The sequence below is a fragment of the Thermobia domestica genome, unplaced genomic scaffold, assembly GCF_964235325.1.
Source record: "Thermobia domestica unplaced genomic scaffold, izTheDome1.hap1.1 HAP1_SCAFFOLD_584, whole genome shotgun sequence".
NCBI classification, from domain to species: domain Eukaryota; kingdom Metazoa; phylum Arthropoda; class Insecta; order Zygentoma; family Lepismatidae; genus Thermobia; species Thermobia domestica.
In genome coordinates this window covers 39,299-58,049 of record NW_027656294.1, presented here as the reverse complement: position 1 = coordinate 58,049, position 18,751 = coordinate 39,299, and the positions used below count along the sequence as shown (strand labels likewise).

Sequence of the window (18,751 nt, the reverse complement as noted above, 5' to 3'; positions counted from 1 at the left end):
CAAATAAATAGTGTTTTTCCCCTTACGCTTATTTTCACTAACAAAAATCGTAATTGTTATTACCCTTATCTAGGATCCACTTGAGCATGGGCGTCTCTGGAGGGGGGACGAGGGGGACGCGTCCCCCCAATATTTTGAAGTACAAAATATTCCATATTTTATTCTAATTTAATTTATTTACTAACGACCGTATTTAGAATATAATATTCAGGCTGTGAAACGATTATAACAGAGTTCGGAGTTCTCAGAGGATCCGTGAATGTAACAAATGGAATCGAAGATAAACAGATTGGGTTAGGTAGTACCATTTAAATCGCTTTCTTTGATGTCCCCCCAAATTTTAAATGCCAGAGACGCCAGTGCACTTGAGTAATTTCCTAGTAATACAGGACCCACTGGAGTTATTTTGTTAATGCGGCAATGAATCTCAGAGTCGCTTAAACTACAGAGATAGCAAATCGAACTTTAGAGGCCTCCTTTTAAATTAGTTCCTCTCTTATCATTTTACCTGTATTCGTTATTCAATTTGACCAAATCTTAGATCTCAGTAAGATGCGATATTATATAGTTGCAACATTTCTAGTACTTTTATACCGACTTCTTAGAGTAACTTGGTTTCTGTAATTTCAGAGATTTGTTTATTTATCACTCCTATTCGCGTGAGTTGATCGTTGATACGATTGATACCCTTTCGATAACTCTATTGCTGAAAGTTTCTCGCGTTTAAGTATTATTAGATCACCTCTTTTTGTAATCCAGAGTATTAAATTGCTAAGGAATTAAATTCATCAGGTGACAGCACAGCCGAGTTTGAAATTTTTGCCATCCCGAACCATTAAAAAATATGCCACTCTAAATATCAAAGGTTAGCTGCTGTTAATGGTCGTGGTCCTAGCTCATAGTGTTTCTGGATTATAGAAGCGACTCAATTCCGATTTGATATTACCATCCGGGTTATCCAGAAAGAGTTGTCACTACTTTCTTCTCTGACTCAGGATGTTATATTTGAGTAAAATCTCTCTATATAAAATAAATCCTGAGTGAATGATCAAAGTCCAACTTGAGCTAGAAACTTAAAATTTTGACAATGCATAGGATTTGCAATGTAATGTACCACTAAGGAAGGATTTTTGGAAATTTGACTGGGCAGAGAGAAAAGAAGGATGACAATTATTATCTTAAGATATCCATATCTCGAAAGCTCTGAAGGTTAGAGACACGAAATTTGGTACATGGACTTGTCATTGAAAATAATTAGATACATGCTTCAGCGTTTTTTGATATTTGACCTAGAAGAGAAGAAAAGGGATGGGGTTACAATTATTAAATTGGATGAGCATATCTCGAAATTTCGATATTTAGATGTCTCATCTCTCTATATAAAAGAATAACTCCTGAGTGAGTAAAGACTGACTGACTGACTGATCAACGTCCAGACTAGTGCTGTTGAATTTTTGTGACATTTGCGGTTTTCGGTTTTTGAGAAAACCGGTTTTCTGAAAACCAAAAACCGCAAATGCGGTTTTCAAAACCGAAACCGCAGATGCGGTTTTGGAAACCGAAACCGCAAATGCGGTTTTCGAAACCAAAACCGCAAAAGCGGTTTTCAAAACCGAAACCGCTAATGCGGTTTTCCAAACCGAAACCGCAAAAGCGGTTTTCGAAACCGAAACCGCAAATGCGGTTTTCAAAACCGAAACCGCAAATGCGGTTTTCAAAACCTACATTTCGGTTTTATGAAATTTCACTTTTTTCAAAAACCGGTTTTCGGTTTTTTCAAAAACCGATTTCGACAGCACTAGTCCAGACCAAACTTCTTAAGCTAGAAGTTTGAAATTTTACAGAACAGGGGATTTGTGATGTAAGGTACCACTAAGGAAGGATTTTAGGAAATTCAACAGGAATTGGGGGAAAGAGAGGATGGCAATTATTACCTTAAAAATGTCCATCTTTCGGAATTTCTGGAGGCTATAGACATGAAATTTGTTATATTGGCTTCACATTTATAATAATTAGATATCTTACGTGTTTCAGAGTTGTTTTTTTTTTTTATATATTTCCTATAGAAGGAAAAAATAGGATGACAAGGGAAAAGAGACGAGAATTACAGTTATTATAGTAAGATACCCATATCTCGGACTCTCCTAAAGTTAGAGATACGAAAGTCAGTGTTTGATATTTGCCCTAGGAGGAAAGAAAAAAGGGCGTGGTTACAATTGTTAAAATTGAATAACCATATCTCTAAATCTCTTAAAGTTAGTGACATGAAATTTGGCATTTAGACTTTTCTATTAAAGTAACTTAAGATATATTTTAGCGGGACGAAAAAGGATGAAAAGAAAAATGAATGGATATTACAATTCTTGTAATAGAATGACCATACCTCGAAATCCCTAAAGGTTAGAAACATGAAAATTGTTATTTAGTCTTTTAATTTATATCAATTAAAGAAGTGTTTAAGAGTTTTTAAATGTTTTCCTTAGACAGGAAGAAAAAATGTATGTAGTTTGCAATTGTTATAATAAGATGCCTATATCTCGAAATCCCTTAAAGGTTAGATATATTATTGATATGAAACCTGGTATATACATTCCTTATTCAAAACAGATAGGCATATGAAACAGTGTTTCCAAAACTTGCTCTTCTAACGAGAGAAGGTTAATTTCTACTTTCTTTCTCAATGTTTAAAATTGACTTCGAGGTTGTCAGTCTCGTCAATGGAAAACGGGCGAACTATTTGAAATGAATTTTTGAACACATTTAACACTTACGACGATGTTAGAAGATATTGCAATAATAAGTACATGCTGATCACAACGTGGATATTCATGTAATAAGAAGAAAAATAATAATTGTTTATAATGTGGATTAAGATATTGAGTTTCTATAGTTTTTGTTGAATTATTTCAGTATTTGATAAAATGTTAAAACACTACATATATATGCTTGTCTTATTTAGATCAACTTTTACGAATATTCTGATTATATTAAAATAAATGCAAATATCATAACCAATTGGTAATGGTATGTTTGGTATACGGATATATATATAAATTATAAACGACGAAGTTTCTGTCTCGTCAGGCCTAAAAATTAAGTCTGACGTCATAAATAGGTGGTACTGCGTAACATTCAGTAGCAATGACATGTGAAAGTATAATACGTGTAACTGCCAACATTGAATTTTAACATCTCAGTTTGATTAAAATGCGTGATTTAAATTTGTCGCAAAGAATAATACCATAGACGTACTTTTACAGTGCAAAGAACGGAAACATCTAAAGGCTGAAATATGGGATGCGAGGCTGTAGACCGAGCAAACACTTGGGTCGGGGGACGAAGTACCCAGGTAACCGAAGACAAGTATTTATATACAGGGAGAGATAGATCAACTGATAGCACGCTGTTGTATCTGTACAAGTGCATAATAAATTTTGAAACTTCCAGGAATGGTGTATTTTTCTAAAAATGATCTGAGGAAAATTTAGGAAATCTGAGGTGTGTTATAGTTAAGCTCAGTGATTCACGAGTAACACATGTGGAAATCTATCGACTACACCATCGATATTCTTGCTTGCTTGTCACCACTTAATCAACTTTGGGTTTATTACCTGCTCGTTGCTCTCTCTGTGTGATTTGCTGAGAATAAAAGCAACGAACGGTGACATCACAGAATCTCCAATTGGAAATAACTGTTTAAGATACACCAAGTTGTCTCTCATTTGATTTGTTGGATAGACTACTAGAGTTTGACTACAATCCTGAGCACCTTATAGTCTGACACAAATGTTATCGACAACTGCTTACAACAACTGATCCAGAATATGAAATGAAATGAAATCTTTAAGTTTTACGTCACACATTATGCCGGCTAGGCTAAAGGAGACGGTGATAATGAGAAATGAAAGGAATGGTGAAATGAAGAAAGTGGGAGGAAACAGGAGAACCCCGAAAAACCACACATACGGTGTTTGTCTACAACAAAGTTCACGTAGCGCAAGCTGGGATCGAACCAAAGACCCCATGTACCAGAGGTGACCGCTCTACCACTGAGCCACCAGGATCCAATTGATCCAGAATAATTTATTTCCAGCTATGTCTTCTTCTTCCTTTGTATAATATTTTTAGCCATAGTTCTCAACCCTGCTACCTATTAAGCTATTACATGAGCTATATCCTTCGTGCCATAGTTTCACGTCCCACAGATATGTCATTTAGGCTAAGGGAGAAAGGTATTCAATAATTATTGTCCCTGACCTATAAGCAGTATTATTTTTCCAAAATGTCTCCTTTCAAAGTAATGCACTTCCTCCACCTATGCTGTAAAGCCACTATGCCAGCTTCAAAGAAAGTTTCTGTCTGAGCCGTGAGCGATCCCTCCACAGCTTCAATAACAACTGCATTTGAGTGAAACTTCTTCCCCATGAGGTGCTCCTTCAACTTTGGGAACAAATTAAAGTCACTAGGGGAGAGGTCGGGTGAGTAGGGAGGATGTTCCAACCCATCAAACCCAGCAGCATGGATTGCGGCACCAGTTAGATGGCTTTTGTGGGCCGGAACATTATCTTGGTGGAACAGCACTGTTCGCTGCAACATCCCGCGCCGTTTTTCCTTGATTGCTTCGAGTAACTTAGGGATTAGAGCTGCATAATGATTCCCGTGAGAGTATGTCCAACCGACAGGTAGTCAATAAGGAGCATACCCTTCGCAGCCCAAAAAATTGTGGCCATAACCTTGCGTGCTGATGCTTGCACCTTGAACTTGCGTGGGGCATGCGAACTGCTGTGCCGCCACTCAATGCTCTGTCGTTTGGACTCGGGATCATAGTGGTGGAGCCACGTCTCATCCACTGTCACAAATCTATCACAGAACTGTTTCAGGTCTGCTCCCATAATCTCCAAACCAGCCCTTGAACGTCGAACTCTGTCTTTCTGATTTTCACGAGATAACATGTTGGGTACCCATCGCGCTGACACCTTTCTGAATCCCAAGTGTTCATGCACAATGGTTTCCACTGATCCTACAGAGATGTGCATGATGTCTGCTAACTGTTGCACCATGATTCGTCTGTCTGCTATAATCGCATCATGCACAGCATCAATGTTTTCTGGGGTGCATACTGTTGTTGGAGGACCAGCACCAGGGGCCTGTTGACAGCTTTCCGTGCCGCAAAGGAAGTCGCGGCACCAGTTCTTTACCACCTGGTAGGAAGGAAACCCATCACCCAACACACCGATCATGTCCTCATGAATCTCATTTGGGCTTAACCCCTTTTTCTGGAGGTACTTGATGACAGCTCGTTCTTCGGTTTTCTCCATTTTTCAAGCTAGGTGCCACCTCTCACACCTCAAACGACAAAAAAGAATATTAATATAGCAGCTATGGTTCTGAAATTTAGCATATAGGCATATAAGACTTAGGCTACAATATCTCCCATAAACCATCCCAGCTCAAGTATTTTAAATATGCCGGGGATAATAATTATTGAACCTTCCTCGTAATTATGTACTATTATGTGGAATGAGAATGTGGGAAGAAGCAGGAGAACCTCGGAAAACCAAGGACACAAAGTTGACCATCATAAACTGACATGAACTGGAATCGAACCACAGACTCTTTGCACCAGAAGTAAATTTTATTTTATTAACTGTGTTTCGTGTACGTCGATTTTGGTGTGAATTGGTACTATTTTCGTGTGAATTCCAAACTATTGTTTTGTATTTAACTTAAAGTATACGAAACTACCGTGAAGAATTTTAAGAATACCAATATTTCTGAATTTATTTCCAGTTTCATTAAGATTCATCTGGGTATCTTATATTAAGATCAAAGGAAGTTTTTACTCGATAGTTACACCAAGGTCAATAACGCATGTACAATTCTTGATTCAATAGATATGTTTACTAGGTTAGAAACTAGATCACTTTCTTATTGGATGTTACTGCATGCAAATCATTATACTGTATTATCCTTTATACTAAAATTTCAATCATAGCAAGAACAAGGAAAAGAGACAGTCTTGTTTTAAAAGACTTCTCTTTAAAAGACCATATTCTCACAAGTACAGCCATATGTAGGACAGTTTGTAACGAAGATCAAGAAGAGCCAAAGAATATTGACATTTGCTTGAATTTCTTTGTTATTGGATAAGATTTTTGGACTACTTAAAGAGAGGCGGATGGCCAGAGTTATATGACAAGACAGTACATATCCTCGTATAGATCAATGGACTTAATTTACCATTGCTAATCATTGGCCCTTAAGAACAATAGAACAATGCAAGCATTGTTACATTGCTGATTCTTGGAACACTTATGTGTTACGTGTATAAGGAGGCGTTCATATGTTATCTTTTAATGAATAGAAGGAAGGTTATAAAGTCCAATAGATTGGATGCTGTAAATGGGAGCATCCATATAAAAGACCATATAACGTGATCCAGATTTCTCGGAATAACGTTTGCTGTGTGGTGTGTGGCTTTTTCTAAATTTATCTTGTGTGCTGGCCGCATGTAATACATCATCTGGAAAGGAGCCGTCTTCTTCCGCGAGATGGGCGGAATCCTTCGCTTCGAAATAGAAAAATCCTCCCATGTGTTTGTCTATACTGTTACACGCCTGCCTTTCAGCTGCCTACATGAGTTTCGGATGGAAGAGTACAACAATATATTCAACATGCATACACACGTGCTCTTGATTTGTTCAGTCTCTTAAGTTTTCTGTGGCTCCAACCATGAAAATAACCTTTATATATATATATATATATATATATATATATATATATATATATATATATATATAAACGTTAGGCTCCATTGATATATATAACAACTGCTTCGATTCTCTGTGCAGATTAAAATTCAGGCTTTGACACAATTCGATTTCTTAATTTTCCAATAGATCTTCTAGTGGGGTACAAAACAGCACATCCCGCTATTACGAATGCGACAAGCCTTTGCTCTGAGGGTGTCAATCAGAAAAGTCTATGGCAGAGATGGCCATTTTAATAACTCACTGGGGGGCCACGAAAAAACAAGAACAATATTTGGGCTTATTTTCTTTCCCTCCTCCCCTTGAGGCGGTGGTTCTCTGAATGCCTGGAAGGCACACATTTTCATCATTTTCATTCTGCTTATCTTGGTTTTTGTTTCAAATATCTAGGTAAAATGAGGCCTATTTTTTTTAATTTATTATTCGTATCCTGGTCCTAGTTTCAAATGTCTAGGCCAAATAAGACCTGAATCTTTTTTTTTTTTTTTAATTTATTCTGTGTACCCTGGTTCTTGTTTCAAATATCTAGGCCAAATAGGGCCTAAATATTATTTTTATTTATTCTGTGTATTCTGGTTCTTGTTTCAATTGTCTAGTTCAAATAAAGCCTGACTCTTTTTATTTGTTCTGCGTATCTTGGTTCTTGTTTCAAATGCCTAAGCCAGGTAGGGTCTGCTCTGAGCTACGATAACTACTGCATATGAAATCTGGGTTTTTTCTTTTTAAAAAATCGGCCAAGTACCAACGGCCTTAACTTGCAGAATGAGCTTGGTTGCCAAAAGATTAAAACATAGTATTTTGACAGTTAGAGTCAAGTCTCGATTCGGGTATATTATGGTGGTCTAAACTCGGTCAGTTGCCTACACTCTTATTGTTATGCATGGAGTTAGAAGAAAAGAAACAAATTGTCCACCATTTGGCCATCGCTGGTCTGTGAGATAAAAAAAAAATGTTGAGGAAAGCTGAATCTTAATGTGTGGTTCATGACAGTTGGCGTCTGTCAGCTGGACAGTGGCTGGACAGAACACAATGTCTGTTAGAGGTGTTGTTGACAAAGGCTCTGCAACAATGGATACAGCGGCTCCAATGATAAATTAAGATTATTTAACAATTCATAATTCTACACTAGGCCTCGTAATGATATGACAGAATGATTTGTAACATGTGATTTTCAATTTACGAAATTAATAGTAATTACTTGTAATATTTAACGGAAGATTCAACATTCAACTACCGACAACAGCGGAGTCAATGACTTTAGTTGTCTAGAAACGGAGGGAAAGAAGATTGTAGTGATTGACAAGCAAATCTCCGTTCGTTTGTCTAGGGGGCACGGTGGCTCAGTGATAGAAGCTTACCTCTGGTGTGTTCTGTCTCTGCCAGAGGTTCGATTTCCGGCCAAGTAAGTTTGTGAACAACATCGTGTCCTTGCGTTTTTTAGGGGTACTTCTATTTCCTCCCACTTTCTCATTCCATCAATTATTCCATTATCATTCTCTTGTCTTAATCATCCGTCTCCCTTAGCCCTTAGGCTCCCTTAGGCATAATCATAGAGCGTGCTTACAGCACTTGCAGCTATCTGTCAGACGCGAGTTTTCAATAATATACGAAACTGCGAAATTATGCACTACGATTTTTTTTATTACCTAATAAGCACTAAAGCTGCATTTTACATTTTTCTAGTAAATTATTGGCATGTCAAGTAACATTCATGTTTATTGTGTATCTGAAAATCTAATAAATTTTCTCAACTCTTATCTTTTCAGACTAAGGAGCCGATCCAACAGAAGCAAGAATGCCCGTGTGAAAGTTTGATATTTACCCGACCCGAACCCGAGCGAGCGACTGTAAATAGCGGACGGGAATCGCTATACGGATTGTATAGCGACAATGTCCCAGCCACCACCACAAGGCCCACGGGGTTGGGGAAGGGCCACTCCCTCTCCTGTCCCTTTCACACCTATTCCCTTTGCTCCTTCACCCCCTCCACTGGCAGCACGTCGACTCAGCTCTCCAGCCTTTCGACCAGGGTCACCCATGTTCGGGTGTCCCTCACCTCGTTTACCACCCAGACCTAGCCCCGTTCCACCACCGTATATTCCATGTCCTCGACCCCGATGGCCATCCCCAACTCCAATGGGCCCTAGACCGTACAGAGTTCCTGCACAGGTGAGTACACTTTATGGATTATTATATCACATCGGAGTAACTTGAAAATTCTGACAAATCCTTTTGTGCGTGTACTGTAATGACAGTTTGTGAGCTGAAAATGATTGCCTTCATAAATGGGCACATTTCGTATATTACCAGGGGAGCAAGAGGCTGGGAACGTAACGTCCATGCAAAGAAATAAAAAGAAAACGACCTTAACATTAAAAATAACTGTTAAAAAACAACTAAAATTAGAATATATATGATAAGCACGAAATATGTCAGGCGCAACCCTTAATGTGAATTGTATTTTTCTGTGTACTTGTGTACTATTCATAACTCATTGTCGCACCCTTATCAGGAGCTCAAACGAGTGGTGGGTTTTGGCTCTATGTGCGGAAAGAGTTCAGGTAGCTTGACCCTGTATTAACATGAGTGATGAATGAATAATCCATCATAGTAGAATACGAAATCAACATCATAATAGGATTACTATGTGAAAAAAAAATATAGGTTTGTTTTGCTAGTTTGGAATATTTTGGGGTCATAGGTGATGGGATGAATAATTGAAAGACACTCCAAAGCAGGCACAGAGAAATCCATCTCGAATAAAGCTGATATGTCATTGTTGTTACAAAGGTCATGATAGTGGAGGAGACAGTTGCTCTAGTGTCCCCCCAGGAAACTATTGAAGTCAAACGTGTGCCTGAGCTGACATAAAGTTGATGTAAGCAAGTAGTGTGTTTCTAGATGTGACTGAAGTTTACTTTTTCCAAATAACCATAGGTCTAAAATTCAACAGCTAATTTTAGTTGATTCAACTATATATATGCACTTTTCTCTATATTTTTCATTACAAAAATAAAAAATTGAAGTGTCTTTAATGCAATGTTTCTAACATAATATATTATTTGAAACGAAGAATAAATACTTCAATTAGTTTCAAGTAAAATTGTGTGTAAAATTTGCTTAAAGTTATGAGAATTAAATGAGACCTCTGTACAATGACAAAATATAATTAAGATCTGGAATTTTCTTCTCTTTTACATGTGGACACTCCTAAGACTAACTGGCACAATGCATATTTTTTTTTTTTTAATGGTATGACGCTTGAACTTGTTACGGTAATTATGAGAAAGCAGAGCACACCTTGAAACTGGTATCTGAGTTCGTTAAAAGCAGAACGGTATAGCAATAAAAAGTGAAACTTAGTAACAACAAGTACGTAAGCAAAGCTCGGGTTTTGGAGGTCCCGACCTCCCTCCTATGAAATCCCAACTTTCCTGTAAATTTAGTGTAATTTTAGAGGTGATTTTACAAATTTTAATAAAATTTATCCTAATACTGGATTTGCTGCTCAAAAACTTTGGATACCTCCCGAAATAATTTCCTGTGTACGTCCCTGCCTCTCAATAATGGACACCGATGAGACATGATTACATATGTTTGCAATTTTTTTTCAAGTACATGGAATATTTTTGGTAAATTTTGTTTTCTTTTCTTTCTTTTTTTTCGGGGGGGGGGGTACTGAATCCAAAATATGATCTTCATTTCCCTCCATCAAAATATGAGGAGTTTACATTTAAAAAAAAAACTATTCCTTCTTACAATGAAAACAATATCCGCTACATGTTTACTCTTTCTGTCTGAGAAACCTTTTCTTCTTTTCTTTGATGCTTCTCCAAGCACGCTTTCGCTTTCCATCTTCTGTTTCCCGCCTAGCGTCCAACAGTAATCAACTAGCATATTGACGTCCCATCTTCCTTGGTATCGTGTCTCGAAATCACGGACATACAGGTGATATCTTTCACCCTGTTCTTCACTATAGGGTCGTAAGTTTTCGAAATAAAAAACAGTCATTATGGAAGTGTAGGAAATGAAGTTTTAAGCTCATCTTGCATCTTTTAGCTTCATACGCCGGCAACAGAGGTTGTACAATGGTTTTGAAGAGAGGGTCTTTAGTATTTCCCAAAACCTGTGCCCTACACCTTTAAAAGAGTCCCAAGCTTCTTTTTCTTTTTTCTCTTTGTTTCTGAAAAGAGAGGATCGGATAACAGGTTTCGTATGTCAGGGCCAGTAAAAACTCTTTCAAATTTGCTTCTGATAGTTTTGTGAACTTGGAAAACTGATATCTGAAGCACTCCACACCTTTAGGCAGTGATTTAATAAACTGCCTCGCAAGCGCTAATTTTTATATGAAGAGGTGTTAATAAAACCTTTTCATGTGGAACCAAGGTTGTATTTATGACATTTCTTTTTCGCCGGGGGCTAAGGCACCTCGAAGTGGCCAGTCAGTTTTGGCTCAATGAAGGCCTCTGGCTCGACTGTCCAACAAGCATAAGAAGCAGGAATAGTTTGTATAACTGCCTGCTGGGTCAAAACATGGTTACTATTTTGAAGTCTCCACAAACCATCCAACGATGCTCTAATAGTTGACTTTTGAAATAATCATAAGCTCTTGTACATCATTACAAAAAACGAGGTTTCCCTCTTTGGAGAAAAATTAAGTGAATTCCTCTCTCGGTGCGTGTATCAGGAGAATGAAGTTCCAGGTGTCAGCAGATTTTTATTTTTCAGTCTTGACCCTAGTAATTGAGCTTCATCTTTAGAAAGGTCTAAATCTCCTATCCTTTTTCAACCTATCCTTTTTGTAATCATGCAAATCTTATGTATGTGCAAGAAATGTGACCTCTGATGAAAACTGTATCTCTGGCAGTACTGTCATATAAGTGACGTCATTAGTAAACAAATAAATTAACTCACAGCTCTGTCGATTATACTGTAAGGATCCCCACATCACAACAAAAGCACATGTATAACGACATGTGGTATTATTTACAAAAACAGACGATACACTAAGGAGGAAGACACGAAGGATACCGAAAGGAGGCGGACTACATGAAAGGATCCGAAGGAGGACGAGCCACACGAAGAGGACAAATAAAAGAGGGACACAGAAGGACCTGGCATCAGTCTGACCACTGATCAACTAACCAACACCTGCTCCAAGGTCGCATTGGACTAAGGGCACACCTTTACCTTAACCCGAGATCGCATTGGACTAGGGATCCTCACCACAACCAAACCTCACGAAGCTGCCTTGGGCTGAAGGGGTCCTTCAAGATTTACCAAAATTTTGCAGGTGCCTTGGAGACTACTTTGAGAGAAGGGGAACCGTCCAAAACACCAATATCCTTCATCTGGTCAATAAGAAGAAAAAGACACTATTTATTCTTTGTGAATCAAAGACATTGTACTTAGGAATTTTTATAATAAACGGTGAAGGAGAAAAGACTTACCCGGAACATTATATAGACTCTACCTATAAAATCATTTCATGGTGGAGGCGCCGGTTAAAATCATTTGAATACAAACATATCAGACACATAATAGCATATTTGTTTATTTTAGTATCAAAAACATCATAATATTACGTATTATCGTGATTTAAGGCTATGTCCAACACTCGGAATGCGTTGGGATTTCCCTATATAATAGCATGGCATATTTCTTTCCAAAATATTATGAAAACTATTTATTTTATACATTTCAAAATTCATCCAAATGTTTGTTAGTATTAATGTTGCATGTTCAGTTTTACTTCTTCTTACTAGGGTAATATTTGAGGGCGCTAATTAAAAATTAATTTTCTTCCATTTAAAAGTTGTTTAATATAAATATGATCCTACATTTTGCAACAACGCAGAACAGCAGATAGAAGGCTAACCAGGTAGGTTTCTTTCATTCTCTGCCCCCCCCCCCCCCCCCCGCTGGATAACGTGCACGAACTCTTCATAGATCTTAAAGATTTCATTGATTCTACATAAACATCTTCGCGTATAGCTACCTGTAGAGGCATATTGGAGCTAACGAGGTATGAACGTTTTAGAAAATCTGTCTATGTTGCTTTCAAGTGAGGGAAGTGTTCATCTTACAAAAGTAGTTTCAAGCCGTATAGTGTAGAGTAAACTAGCTTATTTGTCGCATCAACTGACAAACGTTTACATAGAGATCAAAGAGGATATACCCTGTTGTGATGTATAGCAAACAGCAAAAATAGTTAATATATGTGTAAGAAGAAAACAACCGAGAACTGCTTTTCGATATATCGTATCGTTTATGATCTATGAAAATCAATATTGAATCAGAAATAGTAGTAAATTTCTACCAGTTCCGGTTTTCAATAGAGATAGGAATGGAGAAGGTATATTTTCTAGAGACGTTGAATCAATTCTCTAAAACTGCTTGTCGCTAGCTATTATAGTTTTTGATTTATGACCCACAAGTGGTCGATCTCTATCACTTCCGATTTATATAGAAGATTGACAGAGGAAAATGAAATGAAATGAAATCTCTGAGTTTTACATCCCACGGTTATGCCGGTTAGGCTAAAGGAGACGGTGATGATGAGAAATTAATGAAATGGTGGAATGAAGAAAGTGGGAAGAAATGAGAGAACCCCAAGAAAACCCACCCACGCGGTGTTTGTCCACCACAAGGTTCACTTGGCGTGGGCTGGGATCGAACCCGAGACCCCAAGCACCAGAGATGAACGCTCTACCACTGAGTCACCGCGGCCCCGATTGACGGAGGAGACGGAACCTATTCTTAGGACTCTAAATCGATTCCGGAAAGCCCTTCTCGATATCTCTTGCCGCTTTCGATGTGATATTTGTTAACAGACAGACAGATATAGTCATTCTATTAAACTTCCGACACATATGCATAGAATAGTTTGGAAGTTGAATAAACTCAGGTAAAAGAAACAGTATTTATCAAATCTATTTTCGTGCAGATTAAGAATATGGGAATTTCAAGGATTCTTTTACGTAAGTTATTATGGCCTAATGAATAACGGGGACCGCGGTGACTCAGTGGAGAGTGTTCACCTCTGGCGTGTGTGGTCCCCGGTTCGATCCCAGATCGCACCAAGTAAGCTTTGTGGTGGATAAACACCATGTTCGTGGGTTTTCTCGGGGTTCTCTTGTTTCCTCCCAGTTTCTACATTCCACCATTTCATTCATTGTCATCATCACCGTCTCCTTTAGCCTACCCGGCATAACCATGGGATGTAAAACACAAAGATTTCATTTCATTTCTAAATAATAACATAATGCATTCTACAGTGTTCTGTTCTTGGCCCCAATAATAGTGTACAGATTGATATGCCATAAAATCGATTATTCATGCCCAAAAATTGCATGTCATCTGCCAGGTAATCACTACAAGTAAGAATGCTATCTATTTCGTTCAAATAGTGTTCCCCGTGAGACGAGACGAGACTAGAAGTAAGGTTTTCTCGTCTCGTCTCGTTTTGATCCTCGAAGATTTCTTTCGCTCTTGTCTCGAAATTTTATTGTTCCATTTTGATAATTTATGTTTAAAAAATATATACCCTAATTATTTTCCTTAATTTCATCTGGAACTTTTCACAACCGTTCCGCGTCACGATTGGTCCACGAATAGTGTGATATAACAACATTTAAACTATACTTATTATTGGAGTGAATTGTGTAATGACTTGCATATTTTAAACATAGATAAATGCTCTTCATTGCTCTCGTACCATCATTTTATCAATTTGTAGTTTTTTTTTTTTTTTTTTTTTTTTTTTTTTTTTTTTACATAGGAATCATGTAACACTAAAACAGTTTTGAGATCAAGACTTGGGTGAATTAGTGCTGCCCACGGGACTCGAGAAATTTCTCGTCTCGAAATCGGGACGATAATTGTTATATTTCTTGCCTCGTCTCGAATTTAAAAAGATACTTCTCGTGTGATTTTCGAGATTATAATCAAGACGAGAAATTTGTGAACAACACTACGTTTAGAATAGGATGAACTGGTGGACCTGCGCGTAGGGTGGGTGGGTGCGTGCGTCTGTAGGGAGCAGGTGCGTTATTAATAGTGGGCATAGTATAAAATAGTATAAAATTATTAACTAGAAGTTTATCCAATCATTATGTGAACTAGAAAAAAAAAACTATACGTTTCGAATTGCTAAAATTTAAATACATCACGAATATCGATCAATATCCAGTTTTTGTTTTTGTTACGCCATAGTGAAATATTTTCCAGTATAAACTGCCAAAGCGCTTGTAGAGATGTTGGTTCCAAATGCAAATTAACAAGTAGTTCTGACACTTTCATTCAAGAGGTCAATCCCTTGGGAGTTCGTTCGACAATACGACTACAGTTACGAATATCTTACGTGTTTTTATTTCTGTGATAATTCAGGTTTGAACTTCCTATAAAGTATTTCTACTTATAATAACGTTATCAAAACCAGTGGCGTATTTAGGACCTTGTTTCAGAGGGGGAGGCTTGAGAACCAGTAAAAAGCATTTGTGTTGTACGTATAATGCGAAAAAATAATAACGGCGTTGCAGTTCGAGAAGCGGAACTTAGCTGTGAATTGCGGTAAGGGTCAAAAATGAATTTCTCCAGTAAATATCCAATCAGAATCCCACAACTACTTCCTTTGTTATCTGGCACCAGTAAACACTCGACTCTACCTGACAACGTCGCACTATTTAAGCAGCTTTTATCGTAGCATCGAGAACACCTAGTGATCCACCTTTCAACCACCTATAGTACTCGCGCCGAGTCGTGAAGCTTGGGCTCTAAACCAATCATAGAATATTTTGATTGAGCTTCAATACTTCGGTACAATTCGTGAAGCCGCTTCTCGAGCGCACACTTGGGGAAACGTCCAACAGCTGAAATTCACTAACAATGTTGCCAAACTTTGAAGAATACTAAACGAGTATATAAAAAAGGCATTTAAAAATTACCAATACTAACACTGCACAACAATAACTACTGTAACAACTATTATAAAATGGTAACAATAGCACAAATAGTAACAACGAAAATATAACGCAACAAAAAAAGAATTAACAAAACGGAACTTGACGCCAATCCGACAACACTGTACTCTCGGGACATGTTTTCCGTGTAGCGCGAGAGAAGAAACTGACAAAATTTGATGGGTGGAGGTTGACGACCGGAACACACCCTCGCGTTCTATTGGGTGGTGAAATCGGTAGATCTAGGTCAAGCTTCACGACTCGGCGAGAGTACTATAGCTTGCGTAAAACTCTATGGTTTTCTAACCTCTCTTTAGGATTTTTCCCACTTAGTTTGCCTAAAACTCTATTGAAAGATGTATATAGTAAAACGATATCATGCTATTTTATATAACAAAAAGTTTTATAATAAAACATTATATAAAAAATCAATTCCCACATATAATTGGTCTACCCTTCCACCTGTTTAACAAAATTTGACAATATAATCAAATGGCTTTAATACATTCCTTTCCAAACAAAGGTGTCCAAACCACGGCTCGCGGATCAAATGTGACTCAGTTTCCGATTTCCTTGCGCTCAGCTATGCTACATTGAGAACATACCCCAGATGAACAGCTCTGAGAGTTGAAAGCTTGTTTCATATCAAATAAAATAAGGTAATTTCTTGCAAAAACATAGCATATACGTGTATTTTAACAAATGTTACAGGTTTCAAAACTCCTAGGCTTAATTGAGATGCGGCCCGCAAAACAGTTGAGAAGTTTTAATTCATGACTCGCCAACAACAGAAAGGTGAGATACATGTTCTAAAAGACACATGCTAATAATAATTTTAGTTAATTAAGTTTAACCTAATTATATTTTAAGGTACATGACAAATTGGCCTTGTAAATATTTCATTCATTGTATTTCTTTTCTTACTTGATTCCAGAGTCCCACCCCGGTAATGTGTCCATCACCGGAGTTCTTTTACGCAACGGCGGCTTCTCCGTTCGAAGTGGAATATGTGGGCGTTCCGTTAGAACCGCCGCCTCTCCCGGCAGACGAACCGCCCACGGGAATGACAACTGCGGACATCATTGCGAGCCAATCACAAGACTATGTGGACGAAAAATTGGCCGAATACCAGGCTACTATACTCCAGCTACAAGGTAAGTAGAAGTTTTTTTTTTTCACTCATCCTTTGCAACTGCAAAGATACACAACTTGTAGGATGCAAGTGACGTCAAATGTGGGTGAGTCCAGTACTTCCGCTGTGTCAACGCCTTCGAAGGTTGTTTTTTTCTTTATCTTCTCTTTCATTCGTTTTAAATTTTAAATGTAGCACACGTGGTGAGTGAAATGTGGAACTGTTAGATATCTGTAACGGCTAAACTAGCATTTGCAGAAAACGAGGAGGAAGATGAAAAATAAGAGAAAAATTAAGAATTTGTTGAAATGTTCTAACAAGTGTTATCTTCACTGTTGACCCAGATAAGTTACACTTCTACTTCTTTTTTTTTTTTTCTTCCCTTCCTTTAAACCAGAATGTTGTATAATTGATCGTGATGTCACTCTACTCTCCACGCCTTGCTGACGCGAACCAGTTTTTTTTTCTTTAAACATTATGATAGTCATTGCTTTTTATACCCAATTTATCCTCTCCATATATGAGGCCTCTAGAATGGCAACGACATATATACCAATTGTTAGTTTCGGATACGAAGACTTAGGTAGTACGTAAGGTTCAGTTCTGATTGGATTGAACTGAAACTTCGCCCATAACGCTAACTAAATCCGTGATTCACCACACACTGCACAGGAATAAAACTGAAAAACATAAAATGTGACATAACTGTTAGATAATTCAGTAACATTTTCCTCAAATATTTAAGAAAAAAAAAATCAAATTTTAACTTGCTTATTTTGTATGCAAACCAATTCATCTCTATTTATAGTCTTAATATTACTTATTAAGAGAATGAATATAAAAATTTTATCTTTAGCCCGTACTAGTAGAATGCCCGTACTTCGTACGGGAAGAATATGTTTTATTTTGGACATAAAGAGCACCAAAATTGTCACCAATCAATTTAAGGACTTCTCAATTATTTTTGCATGTTACTATCCCCCGTAGGAGTACTAACGGGGGCTGAATTGGAATTTAAACGGCATCGGAAGAGTCACTGTTCATCTCAGAGATCCCGAAAACTATTGATTCGACACTAATATCGGCCATGTTCTATCATTTTTATATATTCCCCCTTGCCCAAGTTGCGGGGCTGACTTTTAGATTTAACTGGCATTGGAAGTATCACTATTCATCTCAGCGACCCAGAAAACTATGGATTCGGCACGAATATCGATCATTTTCAATCATTTGTATATATCTCCCCCTCTCCCAAGTTGCGGTGCTGAATTTGGATTTAAACGGCATCTGAAGTGTCACTGTTCATCTCAGCGACCCCGAAAACTATGGATTCGACACTAATATCGGTCATTGTGGATCATTTTAAAATATCTTCCCCTCCCTCTTCCCTACGTTGTACCGTCAAAGTGAAATGATAAAAACTATTCCAGCCCTGAACCTCATCTCTGTTAAAAATTTGATCGAAATCGGTTGGGTAGTTTAAGAGTTACTAAAGTACAAACATAGCCACTTTCATTTTTATTTATATAGCTAGATTAAAAGAAGAAAAATAATTTTATACTATTTCTCAGTCTCTAAACGCAATAGGGTATGCCACGAAAAAGTGTGGAAGATGGGACATCGCCAGAGTATGGAATGAATAAATGTTGAATATTGAAAAATTGCAACAAAGGAAAGAGACGTGAGAACTCTCTTTGTAATATCGAGTTAGATAAACATTCTTACACAATATCAATCTTGCATAGGTTACTGTAGACAATGGCGAGGCTACTATTTCGTGGCCCGCCCTATATTATAAATTTAAAGCATTTCTTATTTCAGACGTTATCACTATTTTAACAGAAAATTTTTGTCTAACACCATATCTTTCACCTTGCTTTCTCGTTGAC

At 37.6% G+C, this 18,751-nt stretch overlaps 1 protein-coding gene across 1 annotated transcript; it reads left to right on the top strand.

Annotated features, from left to right (window-relative positions):
* Nucleotides 1-8,540: 8,540 nt before the first annotated feature.
* LOC145677067 (uncharacterized) lies at nucleotides 8,541-16,884 on the top strand (the record flags this gene model as incomplete). The annotated part of the gene is made up of 2 exons (XM_081747746.1): nucleotides 8,541-8,939; nucleotides 16,665-16,884. Coding segments are annotated over exons 1-2 (499 nt in total), but the record flags the coding sequence as incomplete, so codon positions are not given.
* Nucleotides 16,885-18,751: the final 1,867 nt, after the last annotated feature.